The following is a 22,281-nucleotide window of genomic DNA, read 5'->3' on the forward strand; positions in this document are numbered from 1 at the left end:
TGGACTTCTGTACTAACAGCAATGCAATGACCCAGGACAATTTATGGAAAAGAACGCTACCCACATTCAGAGGAAGAACTGCAGGAGTGGAAACAGAAGAAAAGCAGCTGCTTGAACATGCATGCATGGTTGATGCAGACATGATTGGGGTTGTAGACTTGTAATGACAACACCAATGCAAACCAGTGGAAATACGCGTTGGCTATGTGGGAGGAAAGAGGGTTGGGGGGATGAAGAGGAAAGTAAGAACATGAATCATGTAACCATGGCAAAATTTTCTTAAAAAAAAAAGTAGAAAAAAAGAAAATGCTAGAAAGTTAAGTTAGAGTACCTTTGGAGTCCTCTGCTCAATAAAGGGGTCTAAAATAAGTCAATATATGCAAACATTTCAGCATTATTTAAAGTCTAAGAAAAAAAAAGTCTGATTGTCAACAAATGTCTTTACTCAAGTAGCACCCCCTTCAATTTCTCTCATATGCCTAAAATTTTACTTTGGCCTATCCTAAAATGTTTCATCACATCAACATAATCACCTTCAGTGGCTGGGCAGGGTGAACCCGATCCAAGCTGAGCACAGTGATTTCCGTACCTTGGAGGTGGAGCTTTGTCATTTTTCTGCCACCCTTTCAGCCCCAGGCTCCTATGTATTTCTTTAGCCCAAGTGTACCACACAGGAGCAAATTATTCCCAGTTCCCACCTGCCATTCTCTTATCCTTATCCTTCAAGACCCTCCCCCTTACCTGTGTCCTACTCCAACACTGCCCATCCCCTCCTCTGTGCCCTAAGGAATTCCAATTCCACAGTGAACAGGCTTCCTTCCATCATGATCCTTTTTCTCTCACATTTCCATCAATTATCCTGACATCTAATTCTTCCCATGATACTACATCCTCAGCCATCCCATCCAGCACTGGCTGTACCTTCTCTTACACCCTGACACACTGGTCCTGAAGGGAAAGTCAGACTACTTGCTCCTCAACTTCTCTTCCAGACCCTCTTTTTACTTCTTTCACTTAGCAACTTTCCCTCCTTTTAAGTTCATTCAAATTTTCCACCCAATTCAAATTATAGTAGTTGTAGTATACTGACCAGCAGGCCTTATTTCCTCCCTTTTTCAAGAGGTTCAGCACCTGGATCAGCGCCTTCCTCTCCTCAACTCCTGCTCTTACCTCAGAGAACCCTAATATTCCCAAAGATGCTCCCTCAAACCCCCTAACTTCTCATTTTCTCAGCCTCCTTAAAATCCATCATTTTCACTCTACCTCAATCACACATAGGAATGGATAGTCACGCACACTAGATCTCAACATTACCCACAAATGTCCTACTTACTTCCATAGCAAAGAACTCTGAAATTCCCGTCTGACCTTAGCTTTGTATCATTCTACCTCTCCCTATCCCTCACCCTTCCTAAACATATTTTTGCCCTCATTGAGAACTCATCTCCCTTAATCCTCAAGCCATTACACTGAGCCTTACTTCACTTTCTTCTCTCTCTAATCCTGATGGCAAATCTACAGAGCTTTTCTAAATATTCATCCTTCTAATCTCATTAGCTGCATTTGATTCTATTGACCTCTAGACCAATGATGGGCAAACTTTTTAAAGAGGGGCCAAAGGAAAGGAAATGTTAATGTCAGTCTGTTTCTAAGGCAACTCTTTCGAAGTTTCATTGTATTGTATCCTACTCATTGTATTCCTCAGATTAGGAATAATGCTTCGGGGACCACATCTGGCACAGCCCATCACTGCTCTAGGATATTCTCTCCTCTGGGTTTTTATAACACTTCTCTCCAGCTTCTCTCTCTTCATCTGACTGCTCTTTTTCAGTCTCCTTTACTAGTTCATCATCTCAGTCCCTAATTTAGGCCCTCTTCTCCCTTTACAAGAATAGAAAATCAATGTTGAATTAGGATTTTTTGTGAATCATTTTCTCTTTAATCTTCTCATGCTCCCCAAAACATCAGATTTAGAAGCTCCAGTTTCTCCCCCAGGCTATGGAGTTGGGTTGGGATCTCCCTTCTTTTGTTTGGATCTAGGAAGGATAACAGGATTAGGGGCAAAGCCTAGTAGCTACTTGACCCACTTAAAAGATTAAGTCAAGAAGCTCTAGCCACCTAGCACTAGGTCCATTAGGAGAGTTTTTACTAATTCCTCCTTTTTTCTACATAAGAGGAAAAGGAGCAATAAAATTTCTGAGTAAGAGCCCCCCTTCTGTGCAGGTAGTCAGTGGGTGACAGAAGGGTGTGGCTGAGTGTGGTTTTTAAATTGCAGATAGAAGGAAAGGGCTTTTTGTCTCTGGGTCTCCTGGGGAGAGGGTGTGATGCTAGTAATCTCTCTGGTTGGAGACAGAAAACTGAATTAAGGCCTTAACAGCCTTATTGATTATTAGTTAACTTGGATAGATAAGGTAGATAGATAGTGGTTATATTATCAGATGAGAGAGTATAATGAGAGTAGGCAAGGGTTTTGGCTGAAAGGATGAAAAAGGGGTTTGGGGGGTTCAATATATTAAAAGATGGTCGCCAGAAGATTGAACTATTATCAATCCTCAATTAAGAATAATCTCAAGTCAAAATTTACTTTTGTGGAAGTTTATTTACAATTAGGAAGGTTTAAGGTAGAGAAATTGAGAGAGAGAAACTCTGGCCTAGACCAGAGTAAGAATTTAGAGGCCCAGCAAAGGAGCACAAAGGTTAATTAAACAAGGCTTCTAGCCACAAGGCCTTTTACAATTAGAGAGGCAAGAGAGGCCTCCCTGAGGGTAGAGCCTCCAGAAACACCAAGGGAGAGAGATTCAGCCTAACTTACCCACTGAGACAATTCAAAGGGAAGCAGTCAGAGGTCCCACCAGAGTTTTAGCATTCCAACACTCCTCCATGAACCAGAAGAGGTCCTCACCAGATGCTCTCTTCCACCGAAGACCTCCAATGCCTGAGGACCTTCTCCTTTTAAAGGGATCACTTATGCGTCACTTCCTGTTCCTCCCTCCTAATTTGCATGTCCAATCACAATAGACAGTTCTCATAGACCGCCTAGGGGGTGGGTCAGTTGATTCTGATTTGTCCCTCACTCTAGCACACTCAGAATTAGAGGTGTTCTCACCTTTGGTGATTAAATCTAAAGATGGGCAGTATAGACTTAATCTAATTATCACATGGCCTAGCAGAAGATACTGCCCTCTGAGGCAGATAGATGTAGAGTTTTTTAGAGAAATTTAGTTAGGATTGGGATCTTGGGTATAGCTATAATCTATTATAAGATTACTTTCACTTTCCTCCTTCCTATTTCCTATCCATTTTTCCTAATAATAAACTAAGTGTTTTGCATTTAACAAACTGCACACTGGCTTTTGTTCAAACTCCTATTCACCAAAATTTAACCCTTCACAGGCCCCAAGAGGCAAAATATGTTGGGGTCTTCTAGATCTCAAAAAGCCCACTCCTCTTCTTCTTATGAAGTAATGAGGAAGGGATGAGTCTACCTCCTCATTGATTACCAATCAGAATGGCTGGTGGTGTCCAGGGGAGAGACTAGGTGATGAGGTCACAAGGGGTGTATACTGATCTGCACCAAAGGAGCTCCCTTTTCCCAGCTGCTCTCATTTGGACCTTACTTTCTGTCTTAAAATAAATACTAAGTATTGATTCTAAGGCAGAAGACAATAAGGGCTAGGCAATTGGGGTATCTGACTTGCCCAGGCTTATATAGCTAGGAATGGTCTGAGGTCACATTTGAACCTAGAACCTCCCATCTCTGGGCCACTCTATCCACTGAGCTACCTAGCTGCCCTCACAGCATCTTTCACATCTAATCCCTTCTCTCAAGGTCAGCTACCACCTTAGTTTAGACCTGCACCATCTCTATCTAGATTACTATAACAGTCTCCTAGCGGATCCTCAAATCTCTTGCCATTTTACCTTATCCTAAATACTGCTGCCAAAATAATTTTCATTAACCCCAGAAATGACCATGTAGCTTCTTTACTCTATCGATTCTAGTAGCTTTCTATTGCCTTTAGGATCAAATAAAAACTATTTTGTTTGGCTTTTTTTTTTAAACCCTTACCTTCTGTCTTAGAATCAATACTATGTATTGGTTCCAAGGCAGAAGAGTAGTAAGGGCTAAGCAATGGGGATTAAGTGACTTGCTCAGGGTCACACAGCTAGGAAGTGTCCAAAATCAAACCCAGTACCCCCCATCTCTAGGCCTGGCTCTTAATCCACCAAGCCACCCACCTGCCCCTTGTTTAGCTTTTAAAGCTCTATACAGCATGACTTCAAATTATCTTTCCAGCCTTGCTGGACTTTATCCTGCCTCCTATGTACTCCATGTACTACGTACTATGTACTAGCCAAATCAGCCTGCTCTCTGATTCCACATCCTCCATTTACTGTCTCCATACTCTTGCTCTGGCTACCTACATACCTATGAGATCCATCTCTTCCTTAAAGAAGCAATCCATCCACTGTCTTCTGTGTGAATCCTCTCCTGATCCTCAAAACTCCTAATGCCCTCTATTGGCTTATGTTTTTGTGATATTTGTATTGATATTACATTTCTAATATGTATATGTTTATATGTACTTGTTCCCCCTACCCCCAATTAAGATGTAAACTACTACACAATAAGCTTGTTCATTCTCTGTCCCCTTAGCCTAACAGAACATGTGGCACATAAATACCACAGCAGGTATTTAGTAAATGCTTGTCAACTGTTAAACCAATATTCACCAAGTCCCCTATATAAATGAGGAAGGAGAACACTAAACTAAGTTCATCCAAGCAGTGTTTCCCAGACAATTCTGAGAAATATCAATGCGGGACTTGGAGTCTGAAAAACTGGGTTTAGGTCTCAGCTCAGTTTTCTTTTTCCTACAAGTTCCAAGTCCTTCCCTAATAGTCTACTAGCAAGGTCTTTATAATAATATATGAATATGTTCCAGTAAACTGACTGGAAAGTGCAGCTTGGACAAGTCCAGGACAGCAAGGACTCTCCGTATACAGGGAACACTTGTACAGCAAGTCATTTAACATCTCTGAGCCTCAATTTCATCATCTGTAAAATAGGTATATTCTTGTACAACCCACCTCAGAGCTATTGTGAGGAATATTAACTTTGCATAGATTAAAAGGCCAAATAATATGTGGCATTAAAAGAGGTGGCACTGCGTAGTGGATATAGAGTTGACTTCAAAGCCAAGAGGACCAGGTTCAAATCACATTTCTGACATATAAAAGTTATATGATTGAGAAATTTGCTAATTTCTCAGTCCTAGAAATAACTATAAGCTGCATTGGTAGAAGGAGTTCCATCAACCAGAAGTTCCATATACTAATGAAATTATAGCTTCAATCCTTATGTGTATTAACATAATTTGAGAGGGTCCTACTATTCTCACCTTGGATAGATATTGCTGAAGCCAGCAAAACTTCCTTCTTCCTCACAATCAATTGCCAGCGCTTTCTCTACCCTAGCACTTTGGCACAGATCCATGGGCTCAGAATTGTCAAATCCCAGGGTCAGAAAAGACCCCAAATGTCATCAACAGGAATTGTCTTTCCATCGCTCCTCTTATAGATGGTCATCCAGCCATTGATCAAACCACTCACAGTGATGGGGAAGTTACCACCACATAAAACAAGCCTATTCAATTTTGGGGCAGCTCTGATTGTTAGGAAATCTTTCCTTATTTCAAGTCAAAATGTGACTCCCAATAATTTCCACCAAGGGTCCTATTTCTCTTCTTTGGGGTCAATAATACGGCTAGTACATATACAAAACACTTTATGATTTGTAAAGTGATTCTCTTAAAATAATCCTATATGGTACAAATATTATTAACCCCATTTTAGTGGCAAAGAAACTGAGAGATTTGCCCACAGTAAATAGCTGGTGTTATATCTAAGAACTGATTCCAATTCTCCCAACTCCAAGTAATGCCCACTATACCATACTACTTCACAACCAGAATAAGTCTAATCTCTCTTCCATACAAAAGCACTTCAAATATTTGAAGAAAGCAATTATAACCTCTCTAGCAAGTATTACCTCCTTCAGGCTAAGCATCCTTGGATATGCCATCAGTGTTATGGAGGCTGAGGAACACATCTATTATCTTCATTATTCTTGCCAAATACACCCTTTTCAAAAGCCTGCCATCCAATTCCACTAAGCCTAATCTTTTCCCAAATATCACAACTTTCATTAGTGAGCACTGTGTAAATGAAATTAACTCTAGCCTATTCATAGTCAAAAATCTACTTACCCTAGGCATCTAGATTATATCAACCCACCTCCCTCAAAAGGGGAGTGGAGATAAGTTAACCACATGTGACAATAAGTATCAAATCAAGAACAAGGGACTGCCCTTTGGGCAGTCCAAATCAGTGTAGAGGCTGCCATTGGTCCACTTGAATTAGAGGTGGCCCACAGGAAATGTCGAGAGAGACGCTATCTCTTTAAATACGTGGGTTACAACCTGGTATAGTTAGTTCAGGAGTGGAAGGAGTTCAGAAGTTCAAGAGTTCAGGAGTTCCGGCTTTGGACTTGGGGCTGAAGGTGCTTGGCTGAGACCTCAGAATGCTTCTACTCTGAATTGTCACGTGGGTAAGTTAGGCTGACTTCCTTGGCCTACCTTGGCGTTTCCAAACTCTGCCTTAAGTAGGCTTATAGCCTCTCTGATCTCTAAAGTCTTGTGGCTTGTAACCTAGTTTAATTAGGCTTTTAAGCCTCTCTCTCCGTCCAGGCCTCTCCAGGCCTGGACTGGCCTCTCCCTCTCTCTATTTACCTACCTTTTACCTTCCTAATTGTAAATAAACTACCTTAAACTGGATGCTGACTTGGGTCTATTTTAATTATGGAATCAATCTGAATTGTTGATTCCTGGAGGCCACATTTTAAATAAATACCTAAAATCTCCCTCTTACAGCATGGAACAACCAAAATTCATTTATAGGTGTCACCAAGAATAAAGAAGGCTGGGAAGCCATGAGAAAACAATTTATAGACCAAGAATAAAACATAATCTCTGCCCCTCAAGGGGCAAGGATGTCAATAAAGCCAAAAAGATGCTAAGAAGTCTTTGGGAAATTTTATGCTGTATTAATTAAATAGACACATAAAGGAGAAGTACAAGTGGCTTGTTAATACTTTCAGGCTGGTAGAAGATCATACCATTCTCATTTTTAGGGAATCTAAGGAGGTGAATGAAATACTTTCTATTGCTAATGTCTTAGATGCAATGAAATATAAGCAAGGCATAGAGAAGACTGAAGTTATTTATTATATACATAGAGAATTGTGTATTGATAAGAAAATAAGTGTTGATAAGAAAATAAGTCTTCACTGAACAGTGTAAGGCAGCTCTGGCTCACCTGCTAGAATATAAAAATCTGTCATACTTTTTTCATCATCATCAAATGTGATTGATTAAGCATCATTTTTTGGCTTTCAGCAATAAGTTAAGCAGACATCTATCTCTTCTGAGATTTCAAACATGGCTCCTAGGTTTGAAGGTAAGACTATGGGGAGTCATATACTCTTCTAAGCTTCTTAAGTTTATAGTATTTACAAGAAATGTACAGAAGGCTTAAAAACCCACATACCCTTGGAAAATAGCCAACACATCAATAGCTAAGCAATGTGTAGTATGCTGAAGGACACAGGTTAAATGGGTAGACCAAAGTCCTGGAATTGTCATGATACGTGACTCATTAGTCGTTTTAGATGTCTGGTCAGAAGACTGAGACATGAGGTGATCAGGATCAGTGGACACTGGAGATTAGCCAGTGTGTATGAGAAGAAAGATATCAAGATAAATATGTTTCTGAGTCTCAAAACATCACTAACTTAAAAAGAAAGTCCTGTGCAAGTTCCAGAATAGGTACAAGAAAAATCATAACTGAGAGAGAAAAAAGATTTCAAAAGATATTCTATTAATTCCCTCCTACCTCCCTAGTGGTCACTGAGTGCCTAAAAATAAAATATAATTTAAATTACTAAGTAGATATATTTCTTTTAAAAACAGTAACTATTTCATTTTTTCAAATCAAATTTTATTTTCTAATTGGTTTACATTGTAATTTCAGGATTGCCTATCTTATCACAGAAGACCATGAGTTCCTTTAGGGGAAGGACTAAAGTGTCCCTTTTGTAATTCTATCTAAATGTAATTCATTTACAGAATGTCTGTTGATTAGCTTTGATTTTGGGAAATCTGCAGTAAAACAATTCTTCTAACATATACTTAGATTTAAGTTCTTTATAACTTCCCTGGTCTTACCACTGTTTATTAAGTAATATTCTAAAAATATAAAACATGTGCTAAGAGAATGTCCATTTATGAAATTCTTCCCAATGATTGTTTTTGTAATGAGAATGATTCCTATTTAATTTATCACGTTTCTATAAAATCTGGTATGCCAGATAATGGTGTCCTCAATAACTGCAGTTGCTCCTACAACATGACTGGTGTTTTCCATAAATCAATTATGAAAGTCATTCCTAGATTGAAGCTGCATTTGCCACAGGGCAGCCAAATGCCAGCTGCTGGAGGGATTCTTCCAGCCTCCTGCTGCAGATGAGGATAGTTTCTGATATAAATTCCTAATCTACTTTAGACTAGAATTAACTCTTATACTGGTGAATAAAAACCCCTTACCAGCAACAAAAAAGTCCATCAGGCACCCCCTCCAATTCCTTTATATTCATTTTGAATATCCTGATTTACATACATGTTGTCTCCTAGAATGCAAACAACTTGAAGGTGGGGATGATTTTATTCTTATATCTCTATTCCTAGTATTTAGCACAATGGCCTAAACACAGTAGATGGGTTTGTTTGTTTGTTTTTTTGACATTTAATAAATGCTTGTTGATTGAAACAAAACTTCACATACCTATACACACTACAGACTTCCCAGAATAAAGTCAATAGATATCTGTGAAGCTGGTGCATAAATATTCATCCTAGACTACAAAGAAGCCTATGTGTCTCTCAGGTTTGGAGGTAAAGATAGGGAGGAAAGAAGGGGGAAGAAAAGCACAAACTATAGGATACTGGCATTAGAGTCAACTATCTCATTTGAAGCACAACCTAGAGCAGGGGTCAGCAACGTATGGCTTTTTCTTCAGGAGCCATAAAGTCAATTTTTTTTCAGGCACTGTTACAGGAGCTTGCACTGTGAGCACTGTACGGCTGTCATGAAATTACATTTTAAAAAATGTGGCGTTTATGGCTCTCATGGCCAAAAAGGTTGCCGACCCCTGGCCTAGAGGATACACTGAATCTAATGAAATCTCAAACTTTTAGCCACAAGCTCTCATTCCACCTTCCCCCCACTCACATATCTAGAGCAGAAGATACTGACATATTTGCCTACTTAATGCCTTGATACACGTTTTGCTCAGAAGCAAAAGGTTCTTAAAAAAAATACAAATTAAGACTTTGGTTGCCTTTATTTATCTAGAGATCATCTGGAGGAAATTTTGATATTATAAGATTTGAAGATACAGGCCTACCATTTTGATTTTCAGAACCCTTACTGGATAAGACAGATTTTTTTTTTAGTTTACATAATCCTTTTTTTAAACCTCACTGAAACATTACTATCAGAGAGCCTTTAATTTCATCCTTTCCCTCAGTTATCCCAAACAGAACTAATCACCCAAAGTGTCTCCTAGTGTTTGTAGTGTCAGAGTATAAATTTTCAGGACAACCAATTACCACCGTTGCAAAACAGTATTCTGTCCTCTCATCTTGAAGCCATGGGTTTTATTTAACCTTTCCCCAACGCAAGATTTTTTGCTTCCATAATATATGAAATATGTGAACCTGACATTTAAAGTTTGAAAATTCCTCTTGGCAAAAACCAGTCCATTATTATTCTCTTTTGTGCTGTCATCAGAGACAAGAAAAAAATTAATAAAAAAAGAAAGCCTCTCAAGAAAGTTACAGATAATTGCCATCTAAACTCCACCATTATAGGATGCGAATAGGTGCGTAGCAGTCCACTTTATAATTTATATATATAAATATATGTATGTATATATATACACATAGAATATGGGTTGGGAAACCCAAGGCTATTTTAGTAATGCTTGAGGCAACTTGGGTCTATCCCAGTGAATCCTGAAATAAAGCTGGTAAGGTAATTAGCTGTAAACAGAATAATTATTTAACCCCTTTTTCTGACGGTCTAATCGGTATCAAGACTATACAACTGCCACAGCCTGAAGATAAAATAAGCAGTCAGAAAACTGGAACTCATCCAATTTATGTGGTCTTTTGCTCCTCCTTGCGAACTTCTCTGGCTACAAGACTTGTCAAGGCACAATTCCTCATCCTATCCAAACACAGCTGTGTTAAGAAAGAAGTTTCTCTAATTTTAAGCATTTAGAAAACTGGACTCCTTTCCTATCAACCATAACCTTGCAATATCCACTACCAAAAATCTGATGCTGCAATGTAGTCTGAAAGTTATAAGACTTCACTTGAAACTGTTTTGAAAGAAAGAGATCAATTTCTTAAATCTTTTACTCTTCTATTTATTATCTAATCCTCAAAAGTCTGCTTCAGCTCCATTTTCCAAAGCTTATCTCAATTCTACCATAGACTTTATTAATCAGGACCAATACATTTAGTATTAAGCACTATGGCTCAACTCCTCAGTGAGAGATTTTTTTTTAAAAATACCTATCTGAAACTATGCTCAAAGGCCTATAAAAGAGTGCCTGCCCTTTGATCTAGCCATACCATTGTACCCCAAAGAGATCATAGATAAACAGACTTGTACGAAAATATTTATAGCTGCACTTTTTGTGGTGGCAAAAAACTGGAAAATGAGGGTATGCCCTTCAATTGGGGAATGGCTGAACAAATTGTGGTATCTGTTGGTGATGGAATACTACTGTGCTCAAAGGAATAATAAACTGGAGGAATTCCATGTGAACTGGAATGACCTCCAGGAATTGGTGCAGAGTGAAAGGAGCAGAGCCAGAAGAACATTGTACACAGAGACAGATACACTGTGGTAAAATAGAATGTAATGGACTTCTGTACTAGCAGCAATGCAATGACACAGGACAGCTCTGAGGAACTTATGGTAAAGAACGTTACCCACATTCAGAGGAAGAACTACAGGAGTGGGAAACACAGAAGAAAAGCAACTGCTTGAACACATGGGTTGAGGCGGACACACTAATGCAACTATCAACAATTTGGAAATAGGTCTTGATCAATGACACATGTTAAAACCAGTGGAAATACACATCTGCCATGGGGAGGGGGGAGGGGGAAGTCGAGGGGTGAAGGGGAAAGTAAGAGCATGAATTATGTAAGTAACCATGTTAACTTTTCAAAAAAATAAATATTAATGCTAAAAAAAAATGGCCAAGTGAATGTGGAAGAGAAAGACAAGAAAATAAAGAGCTTCGTTTCTTCAATTCAAAAAAGAATAAAACCTATCTGAGAATGTCACAATGCAGCTAGTTGTTTAAGTAAATTTCTCTCCATGAACTTCAAATTCTGGGAATATCTTCATAAACCATTATGCTCATAGACAGATTATGCAAAGTACTGGTCATTCACAACCAGGAAGCACTAGCACTGGTGACATTTATGGAACAAAAGGCATCTCACACAGTTTCCCAGGAGGTTTTTAAGTAGAGGAAGATTCTTATCTAGAAAGGCCAAATCAAAACGTGAGCTCAAAAGCCATCCACTATAAATATTTTTTCATGAGATTCACTAAGGTAAGTGGATAATGCATACACTCTGGGATATTTACTGGTAAGAAAGAAAAACACATTGCTACCTTTGTCTACATGGTAGAGATAAGTCTCTTGGCTCATTGCAGAGAGGAGATGTAAAACATTGGTGTAGATACGAATTTTGTCATCGCTGTTGTCTTCCCAAGTGTAATCCTGGATCACATTTAGTAAACCTCGAACAAGAAAAAGGACTCCTTGTTCTGGATGATCCTAAAAGGTAACCACAGACATATAATCACACAAGTTGGGGAAAAATATTTAGGAGCTGAAGCACTTTAGTTATAGCAACTGCAATGAAATTAAATTGCAAATTGCTTTAGTTTAAAAAAAATCTCACTAGTAACCCAAGTTAAATAATAGAAGCAGACATCAAATTATTTAGCATTATTTATCTCCATTATCAATGTTTTTTATTCTGTTTGAATAGACAAGTTTTAGGATCCTAAGTTTGAGAAACAGAAATATAATAGTATGTGTCAATTTTGATATATATAAAACATTTTTTTAATCCACTAATTTCTACAGATCATAAACACAAGATATTCTCATATCATATAAATCCCAGAATTGACCTACAATGGACAAGTCTCCAAGTCATAACTATTACCATTAATGGTAGATTTAAATACAGCATTTCTTTTAGATTAAGATAACTTTTAAAACATTAACATCAGACTAAGAACACATGCTTACTTTAGGTGACTATTTCAGTTTTCTCAGAAAAGTAAGACTTCTTTCTTTGGCCCAACTCCAAAAGAAGGAATTAAAACAGAAAGAAAAGAGAAAGGCAATAAGAGTTGACTAACAGGGGGAGCAAGGTAGCTGAGTGGATAAAGAGCCAGGCTTTGTGACAGAAAGTCCTGGGTTCAAATTTGCCCTTAGATACATCCTAGCTGTGTGACTCTGGGCAAGTCCTTTAACTCCCACTGCCTAGCCCTTACTTCTCTACTGCCTTGGAAACAATACACAATATTGATTCTAAGATGGAAGGTAAGGGTTTTTTTTTTTTTTTAATCCCATGTCAGAGAATCTGGCTGGGCATAGAGTAAAGAGTCAAGGACAATTTGAAGGTGTGGAAACTAGAACAATCTGTTCTTTCTTAAACTTCAGGAATGTTTTTAATATAAGTAGAAATATCTGTGGAATACTTTCCAATCTCTGGAGAAAGCCATTAAAGTCTATAAGTTACTATTAATGCTTAGTGAGGTAAAAGGGGTCAGAAAGAAGAGAGCATGTACGTCTTCAAAAAGTCTAAAATTCTATGATATAAAAAAAAACAACAACAACAAAGTTTGTGGTGATCTGCCTTCTATTTGGTGAGTCAATCTAATCTGGCAACTCACTATTCCTTTCCCTGTTGATAATCATTTTAAATTTTGTTCCATTAAATAATCCTTTAATCATTTAATTAATAATTTAGCTTAAAATAATTTAATTTATTAATTAAATTATGGATTATACTTTAATATAACATAATTTAATATAAATCACAATTTATTTATTTATTTTGTTTTGATTTAACATTTGATATAAATTATAAAAAATAATTAAAAATTAAAATAATTTAATTTTAAAAAATTAAATTTTATTTAAAGAATTTTCCTGAAAACAGACAACAGAGTAAATATCCAGTAGCTTAATTTTAAGACTTGTAATTGCCAAAGAAAAAAGTTCAATATATTCCCATAGGGGGTCAATATTGTATACTGTTTGTAGAAAGCAAGCTTTCAATTACAAGAGAAGTAGCACGGGCGCTTTCTTATCTGCTTTGCAAGAAAAAAACTTTTCACTGGGCATTCATGCATCAATTAATATAAAACAGAAAAAATAAAATGTAGTTGGATGCTTCAACACAAAAGACATGCCCCAAAATATATAAAGCCTTCAGTGTATGATAGAAAAAAATCATAAATTTAGAGAAAAGGACTACCAGGAAATATGTGTGTGTGTGTGTGTGTGTGTGTGTGAGAGAGAGAGAGAGAGAGACAGAGAGACAGACAGAGAGACAGAGACAGAGAGAGAGAGAGAGAGAGAGACAGAGAGAGAGACAGAGACACAGAGAGACAGAGAGACAGAGAGACAGAGAGACACACACATGATCAAATTTGAGGGGTTCCTGAAATTGAGAGAGAGAAACTTATCTCTCCTACAAGAGTCTTCTAATGAAATGCAATGTAAGAGAAAGTAAGGAGACAACCTTCTCCAACACAGTTTTACTCAGTATTGCACTCAGTATCAGAATCTAAGATTACATTAACCCTTTAGAAGCTACTCTCAGAGTGCCAAATAGCTGCAAGGTTCAGAGGATTTAGGCACCTGGGATTACCTAGGCCAGTGATGGTGAACCTATGGCATAGGTGCCAAATATGATATGAAGGGCACTCTCAGTGGGCACATGGTCACTCCCCCCCTCCTGAGTTTGTTACTAGAAAGGCAGAGGGACTCAGGCAGAACTGCTCCCTTCCCCTTCTCCACCACTCAATGACATTCTTTTACATCCCCCACCCCTCTGCCCAGCAGCCAAGGGGAATGTCTGGGGGGGGGGGAGTTAAGGAGGGGGGCTCACAGCCAGCAAAGCTGGAAGGGAACAAAGCTCAGGGCACTCTCCTCCCCTTCTCTACACTCACTGAGAACATTCTTCACTTTACTCACCCCTCTATCCAGCAGCCCAATGAGAGTGTTTCCTCCCTCCCCTGTGTGGGGAAAGGGAGGAAACAGGGCATACCCAGCATGTGAGGGGGTGGGGCATGGCATTCTTTCTGAGAGGTGAGGTAGGGGCAGGGCCTGGTACTGTCCCTAAAAGATTTGCCATCACTGACCTCTTCATTTTAAGGATGAAAAACTTGGACCCAAAAGGGCTTTGTGACTTGTCCAAGGCAACAAAAGAAGTGTTTATGGTAGGCATTTTACCCACCACCTTTGCCATTAGACAGTCAATAAGAGATACTAAAAATGGTGACAATAGGATTTCACTACTGGGAGTAGTTTTTATATTTGTTCTTTCAACTAATGAATTAAATAAGCTGAATGAATAATAGTATTAGTTATCTAAGAACCCATTTAGATGCTGACTGCAATAGTTACTAATTCTGTCAACTTTAAAAGCTTCAATGGAGAAAGGGGCATGGATGTCCCAGACGAATACTTAATACTGAAATTTTAGGCAGAAAGAGACTCCATCTGATTTTAAACAAATTAAATGACTGAGGCTTATCAAACCCATCCTTGAAAACTGCTGATATGAAAGACAACAAGTAATCTAAAACAATGAAAACCAGAATATGGAGATGACTTTGTTCTAAACTTATTTGTAGTAAATGTGACTCATTTTTCTCTTTCTATTTCTATTTATTTATCACCCATCTTTTAAAATGAGGCAAAGAACCATGCCCTCCCTCTTCTGTTTGCACATCTAGCTGTAAGGTACATTCATTGCTTCCAGCAAAGCTAGTTTTCCCTTGTTACTGACCTTTGCTAGATAATCTCCTCTTATTAGTAAAGGACACTGCTGATTTCTCAAAGGAGGGCATAAGTTAATAGAGAACCATCAAGTGGCTAAGTATAAGAGCTTGAGTCATAGCTTCCTTCTCACTTAGCCAATTAATTTACTATAAGAAAAATTCTGATGTGGGGCAAGGTGGCTCAGTGGAATCGAGAGCCAGGTCTAAAAGACAGGAGGTCCTCTATTCAAATTTGGCCTCAGACACTTCCTACCTGTGCAACCCTGGGAAAGTCACTTAACCTCCATTGCCTAGCCCTTATCATTCTTCTGCTTTGGAACCAATAGTTAGTATTGATTTAAAGACAGAAGTTAAGTGTTTAAAAAGAAAACTCTGATGTATGCAAAATTTACTTTAATTATTTAATCAAGCGATAATAACTTCAAGGAACATTCTCCCTCACACTTAAGGCTAATTTTTCCTCCTATTTCACCAATAATCAAGCCAAAATGAAAGAATAAAAGTAGCTATGCCACTAGAGCATGCAAAAAAACCAACAAAACTTGGAAAAGCTAAAAAAGTTTGAAGGGAGATACATTGTATTACATAAGGTACAAAATAACAGCATTTTAAATATAAAGTCTGACTATTAGAAGATTTAAGGTCTAAGTTCCTGACATTCTTAGGTCAAGAAGAAAAAAGCTTTAACTTATAACCACTGTTACATACCGGAACTATTAATAAAGTAGAAAACAAATTGCAGAGAAACTCCAGGAGGAATGATTCGGAGGACCGCATCTTTCCATCTATATTAATCATTTTTGGAACTTCAGGAACAAGGCTTACTGCAGCTCTGAAAAAAGCATCAGCTGCAATAGCAAAGAAAAAAGGTCACATATTAGCATTCTGCCAACCATAAACCACATTGTATTTACCAAATGGTCTATGAACCATGTTGTGAGAAACATCTGAATTCAAGCAAAAGAAAGCAAATGCAACAATTAGGTCCAAAACAAACCACAAGCCCCACATAGGTGAATGTCCTGGAATAAGCTTCCTAGAGCCCCAAGGTGACTTTATTGAACATAATGTACATTCAATAGGGTTGTAACTGTAGTTTTTTTTTTTTAAATAGTTTGAACCTTACTATTAAAGTTACTTTGGAAACTTGCTGTCCCACTAAAGTATTTTTACTTTTTTTTATTTTTTATTTTACTAAAATACTAAGGTATTTTTCTTCTTTTTTAAAAAAAATCCTTACTTTCTGTTTTAGTAACACCACTGAAACAGAGGGACAAATGAAATTAAGTGACTTTCCCAGGGACACACAGCTAAGGCATGTCTGAGGTCATATCTGAGGTCCTCCAACTCCAGGCCTTGTACTCTATCCACCATCCCACCTACCTACCCCTAAATACTTTTCTTTCTTTTTATTTTATTTTATTTTATTTTATTTTATTTTATTTTATTTTATTTTATTTTAAACCCTTAACTTCTGTGTATTGGCTCCTAGGTGGAAGAGTGGTAAGGGTGGGCAATGGGGGGCAAGTGACTTGCCCAGGGTCACATTGCTGGGAAGTGTCTGAGGCCATATTTGAACCTAGGACCTCCTGTCTCTAGGCCTGACTCTCAATCCACTGAGCTACCCAGCTGCCCCTTAAATACTTTTCTAAAGAAACTTTCAGAACACATAAGAGATAGACAATATAGCATGATACATAAAGCAACCTAACAACTGGTTTTGGACTCTGGCTACACTCCTTACAAATGAAGAAATCACATTTCTCTTGTAAAATGAGGGATTTGGACTTGATTTCTAAGGTTCCATTACCTCTAAAACTATATAGACAAGTTGGAATCTTCCTAGAAGAATGTTTTAGAGTGAATTTGTGTTTGTTCAGTATGATAAACTCCTACTATAAGAAATTCCATTCATCAACCTTGATGGTCTCTGCAGCATATAGTGTAAGCATTTTCTGAAGGTGGCCATTTTCTGCAAGAGGCATCAGTATAGGGTTCAGAGTTTGGAACCCCAAAGAAACCAGGAGACAGTTGAGAAACAGTTAGAACAGCACTATAAAAAGAAGTAAACCCCAGGCAACTCAACTCAGTCCTGAGTTTGGGTGAAAGGTGGAAGAGAGATTCTGGGTAGGATTCTCTGCTGAACCCTACTTATCCTCATCAGGATTGTCATAGCCTGATCTACTAAGCTGATTCAAGCTGTATCTGCCAATCTCTGCTATTGCCTGCACTCTGCAACAGATATATATATTTCATCAATTTATAACAAGAATAACAACAGCAAACCATCACTGAAGATCTATATCTTATACCTGTTATCATCCAGCCAAGCTAGCTCTTCATTTAGTTAGCTAACAGAAAGTGAAGTCAGGTACAGGGTGGAATGCTGACAAGGGTGGTACCCTGAAAAGGAAAGGCCTACTTCCTAATCCAATTAGATAAAGTGTTAGATTTCCTGATTTCTCTCTCCTTTCCTATCATACCTAAATTTCCAATACCCTCCAGTTTATACTTTCTCTAGATAAATTAAAGAAGTTACCTTGTTACTAAGAAGCCTTTGGTCATTCTGCTGAGTGGGTTCAACATCTATCCAAAGAATCCCTCCATATTACTTGGCAATTGGTGGGAACTCCTTTCAGTAGGGGAACTCTTACTAATTTCCACCAAAAATCTTGTCAGAGAATTACTCCCAGATAACCTGAGATATCTACTCAATTGGCAGATCACCATCTTTAACCATGTAAATCAATTAGAGAGATATTTAGTTGTTTCTCACTGGAGAGCCATATGGCTTAAGCCCTCTCAATTAGGATCCTCTTGGACCTGCCTGCTGGGGAACAGACAATCACTGAACTGAAGTCAGCCCAACCCCTGCAGATGGTTCTATGTGGCTGCTTGTCATCTGCAGCCAAGAGAATAATTCTAACAATAGTCCCTAGAGAGTAGCCTGGGACACTTAGTTAAGTGACTTCCTTCTGATCAGAGTCAATAGATATCATTTGAACCCAAATCTTCATAACCTCTGACTCCAATGCAGGCCTTCCATCTGCTAGCCACAATACCCATCAGAATTTAGGAGGAAGATTATGAGCATAGGCACATCTCAGAAAGACCTTCTCTCCCTTCTACCATTTCCAAAGCACAAGCTATGAGAATGGCTCCAGGAACAAATAATCAAAATATGGACCTAATAATTGATATGTTTGAACATTCAACAAGATCAAAGGCTTTCATGGTCCAAGTATAATTCCATTCAGAAATGATTTCCAATGATGCAAAGAGAAACTGTATTTGTCTGTAGCATCATAAATTAAAACTGGAATCCTATCCAATACCAGAAAGGTAACTTCAACAACAAATATTTTCTTTCCTGGGAATACAACCTGCATTTAACAAGAAGAATATGTATACTAAAATCTACAGTCTGAAGCAGAGCTTTCCTCTTACCCTTTTTTTCCTTAAAGAAAAATTAATATCCATAGAAGCTTTATCTCACATAATATTCTGAACAATGTTTTCTAACCACATGGCTATATTCTCAAAAGATCATTTTCAATATACTTTACTTTATCAAATCCATCCTTGAACTTTATCAATCTTTTCCCTTCATATTAAAAAGTTTAGCTACTGTCTGTTTATGGAAATTATCCAAAGAAACTAAACAAATATTTGTGCAACCATATGCAAGGCACTGTGAGAAATTCTGTAAGGGATAAGACGATGTACAAGACCTGATCTCTGACCTTTTGGGTTTACAAATTTATCTAGGGAAACAAGATACATACAAGTAGGACAGACTAATTGTTTGCTCTCAGTTTTGGCAAACAAATCTCCCATTCATGAGTATTTTTGAAAAGTCTCACATATATATTGCGTTTGCTTCTACTGATTTTATATGGATGTGTTTAGTCTGGGAAAGGCCAAAGAGTCCTATGTGGACATATATATATCATAAATACTAAATGATTTGTGTGGATAATGTGTGCTTTAAGAATTCCAAAAAGAGAGATCATTGTAAGTTTGGGTACATATCCTGTTGACCAACCAACTGAGTAACCCTGAAATCAGGTTGCCAATCTCTATCCAAAATGCTAGTTTATGTCCATTTGCATATTCTTCAAAGAAAGATATGATTTTGCTTATATCTTAAATTGGACTATACTGAAAATTATATTATAACCCTGTTATTATATCTATCTCTACCTCCCTTCTTCTCTTGGGCTTCTAAACAAAGGATATCATCATTGTGATCTAGGAGCTAGTAATCATCTGGAAAAACAAAACATTGAAAAATGGCCAACGAGAAGCCAAGGTCACACTTTCTATCACAACATTTAGTACCAAATCTAGAGCTTAATTCCTAGTTTATCTTTAACTTCTTGTAATAGTGTGGTTGTGTTTTAGTTCTACACGAAAATCTTGTAGCCTATTAAGCAGTTTTGCCACAAAACACATCTGAGTGGAGGCTATTTCTCTTGACCCTATTTCTAGAGTTGTTGGCAGCACAGAAGAGGGAAAAGATGATGTGTTTTTAAGTCTGAGAACTTGGGTTCAAATCCCAGCCATTTTCTAGGTCTCAGTTTCCTCACCTGTAAAAAGAAGAGGTGTGGCTGGACAACCTATAAAATCTCTTCCAACTCTAGACCTTGACTTATGATTTTAAGCTGGCAACATATATTGACTAGTAAGTCTCATTTGTTATGCTGGAGATCCATGTGGGCACTCATATTTGCTGATGGCTTGTTATGTTTCCATTCCCTCATTATACAGAAGTAAGGAAATTCAAGGACTTTTAAAAATAGTCACATCTAATAAATATACTTATGAGAGTGTATGGCAAATATAATTAATATATATGGCATTAAGAATAGAAATCAAAGATCTAGTATGAAAAAGGAAACATTTCTCACATTTCATTTAAAATTCTTATCCTCCGGCTCTACTTTTCAGTTTTCCTATCTCAGAGTCTGCCGGCAAACTAATTACTGACATAAAGCAATTCCATTGTGTTTCTCTAAGATTAGACTAACATAATAGCTTGGATTAACATTCCTAGATACTTAGGAAAATACCTAAATATAATTCATTTTTATTTTTTAGAATTAATTTTATTTTTTCCTGTAAAAATAATTTCACCAAACCTATAAAAATTCTGATGTGTATTCCTTTGAACTAAGATGCTTTTACTGGACTCTAGAGAATCAGTAAATCAGGTACTATCACAGCTGCTTTTTATAGTCCTTATAACTTTCCTATACAAGACTGGCTGGTGTGTATAAACCCACATACGTATTATAAGGATGATATTAGAAATTGGGTCTTGTTATATTAGTTTAAAGATAAAAAATAAAGAAGCTGGATTGAGAAAGAATTGGAGTTTGAAGCAGAGCTGAGACAGTGTGTCAATTTCAAATGTTGACAGTTGTAATGGTTTTTCTGTGAGTTACTCTCTCTGGGTGTGGCAGTGGCAGTTGGTCTCTAACAGTTGGCAGTCACACACAGGGACTCTCAGGGCTGGAGGAGGTAATATCTTTGCGCCTCTCTCTCTGTCTCTCTCTCTCTGTCTGTCAGAGGGAAAGAACTGAAGGAGCTTTAGTGTTTTCTTTTTCCAACTTGAGAAAAACTTTTGACTATCTTTTGCTATTTTATAGATTGAATTAACTCTGAGAAGACCATAGAAAACCCTGGTCTGTTAAGGCTCAGAGTCCTAACTTGATTCTTGTTGAGACTCAACCAGCTAGCCTTTATTACTTGGAGGTGAACTTAAGAATTATAAGGATAACAGTGGTAGTTTATTTATAATAGTAAAAATTTGGGTTAGTCAGATCAGGAAGGATTAGTGTAGCCTGTGAAAACAGAAGAAGTGGTTCCTTGCAGAATCAGGGAGTTTTATTTGGGTGGAGTTAGAATCCCTTAGAATTAGAAATCCTTTTTATCCTTATATTTTCAATAAATAGTTTATTTTTCTATAACAAGAGTCTCTTTAGTGTCTTTGCCCATGGCCCTGAAGAGAAGTTCATTTATGAGCTTCACTTCACTGATGAAAACTGAAGATACTTTGCAAGCACAACAAGCAGAGTATCTGAAATCAGTTTATAAACTAATAATCAATCCATTGCTATATTATTTTATAGTCTAATTTTTATTTTTACAATTTGTATGTATGTACATACATATCTCTGTGTGTACATAAACATACACATACACACATATTTCTGTTGTTTCAGCACAAGTTAAAAAAGAAGGTAGGTTTTATTTTTCAAGCTCAACTGAACAAATTTAATTAAAAAAAAAATAAACATTTACCCTATTATAGAAGCCTGAAAACTTTGCATGTGTGCAAAGAAACAATTTAAATTTACTCTAGAACCATAAAGGCTTCTATCAATTTACCAAACACTAATGTGCCACTAATGTGTTGTCTGTTTAGTTTAATTTCTCCTCTCCCTGAAGATCTCTGTTTCCCTTCTGTGTTATACTCCTGACTTCAGTCCTATTATATCCTGAATCTCCTTAATCCCAGCCTACCTGTAACCTAGATTACTCACTTAGCAAGTCTCTGACAACCTCCTTCCAAAATTCCCTTATCCCACACACACCTTTCCTCAAATTACCCCCACTACAGTAGTCCAACCCCTCCACTCTAAAGAAAAAGAAAATGAGGCCCAGTGGGGTTAGTTTTCCCAAGATCATACATTAGTAAGAACCAGAGTAGGTAATCAAACTAATGTCCTCTACCTACAAACCCAGCATGCTTTCCAGCACATCACATCCAGTGCCTCTCAGCATGTACAGAACAAAGCAATCAAAATCAAAAAGAAGTTAAGAACAGACTCAGATTAAAAACTATTTCAGCTGTCTCCAAGCAAGATGCATGCAACCAAACAACTGATTTAGCAAGTCTTTTGTTCTTCCTAAAGACTTGGGCCCATGAACCAGCTTTGTTCTAAATCCCAAAAGGCTTATGCCACGGGTAACACCACTTTCTAACAAAGAAATAGAACTGCTGGTCTCATGCTCTAATCCTTAGTCAGCTTCCTGGGCTGG

General features: G+C 37.6%; 1 protein-coding gene across 4 annotated transcripts in view; it reads right to left on the reverse strand.

Annotated features, from left to right (window-relative positions):
- Positions 1-22,281, reverse strand: part of VPS35L (VPS35 endosomal protein sorting factor like) — a 112,307-nt gene that overhangs the window by 10,736 nt on the left and 79,290 nt on the right. For all 4 annotated transcript variants that reach the window (XM_044660399.1, XM_044660391.1, XM_044660383.1 and 1 more), the window contains 2 exons: positions 15,943-16,082; positions 11,818-11,983 (listed from right to left, as the gene is read on the reverse strand). In XM_044660399.1, coding sequence (XP_044516334.1) covers positions 11,818-11,983; positions 15,943-16,082 — 306 coding nt within the window. The remainder of the gene's footprint in view (positions 1-11,817; positions 11,984-15,942; positions 16,083-22,281) is intronic.

This window comes from Gracilinanus agilis, chromosome 1 (assembly GCF_016433145.1).
Source record: "Gracilinanus agilis isolate LMUSP501 chromosome 1, AgileGrace, whole genome shotgun sequence".
In the NCBI taxonomy this organism is placed as follows: Eukaryota; Metazoa; Chordata; class Mammalia; order Didelphimorphia; family Didelphidae; genus Gracilinanus; species Gracilinanus agilis.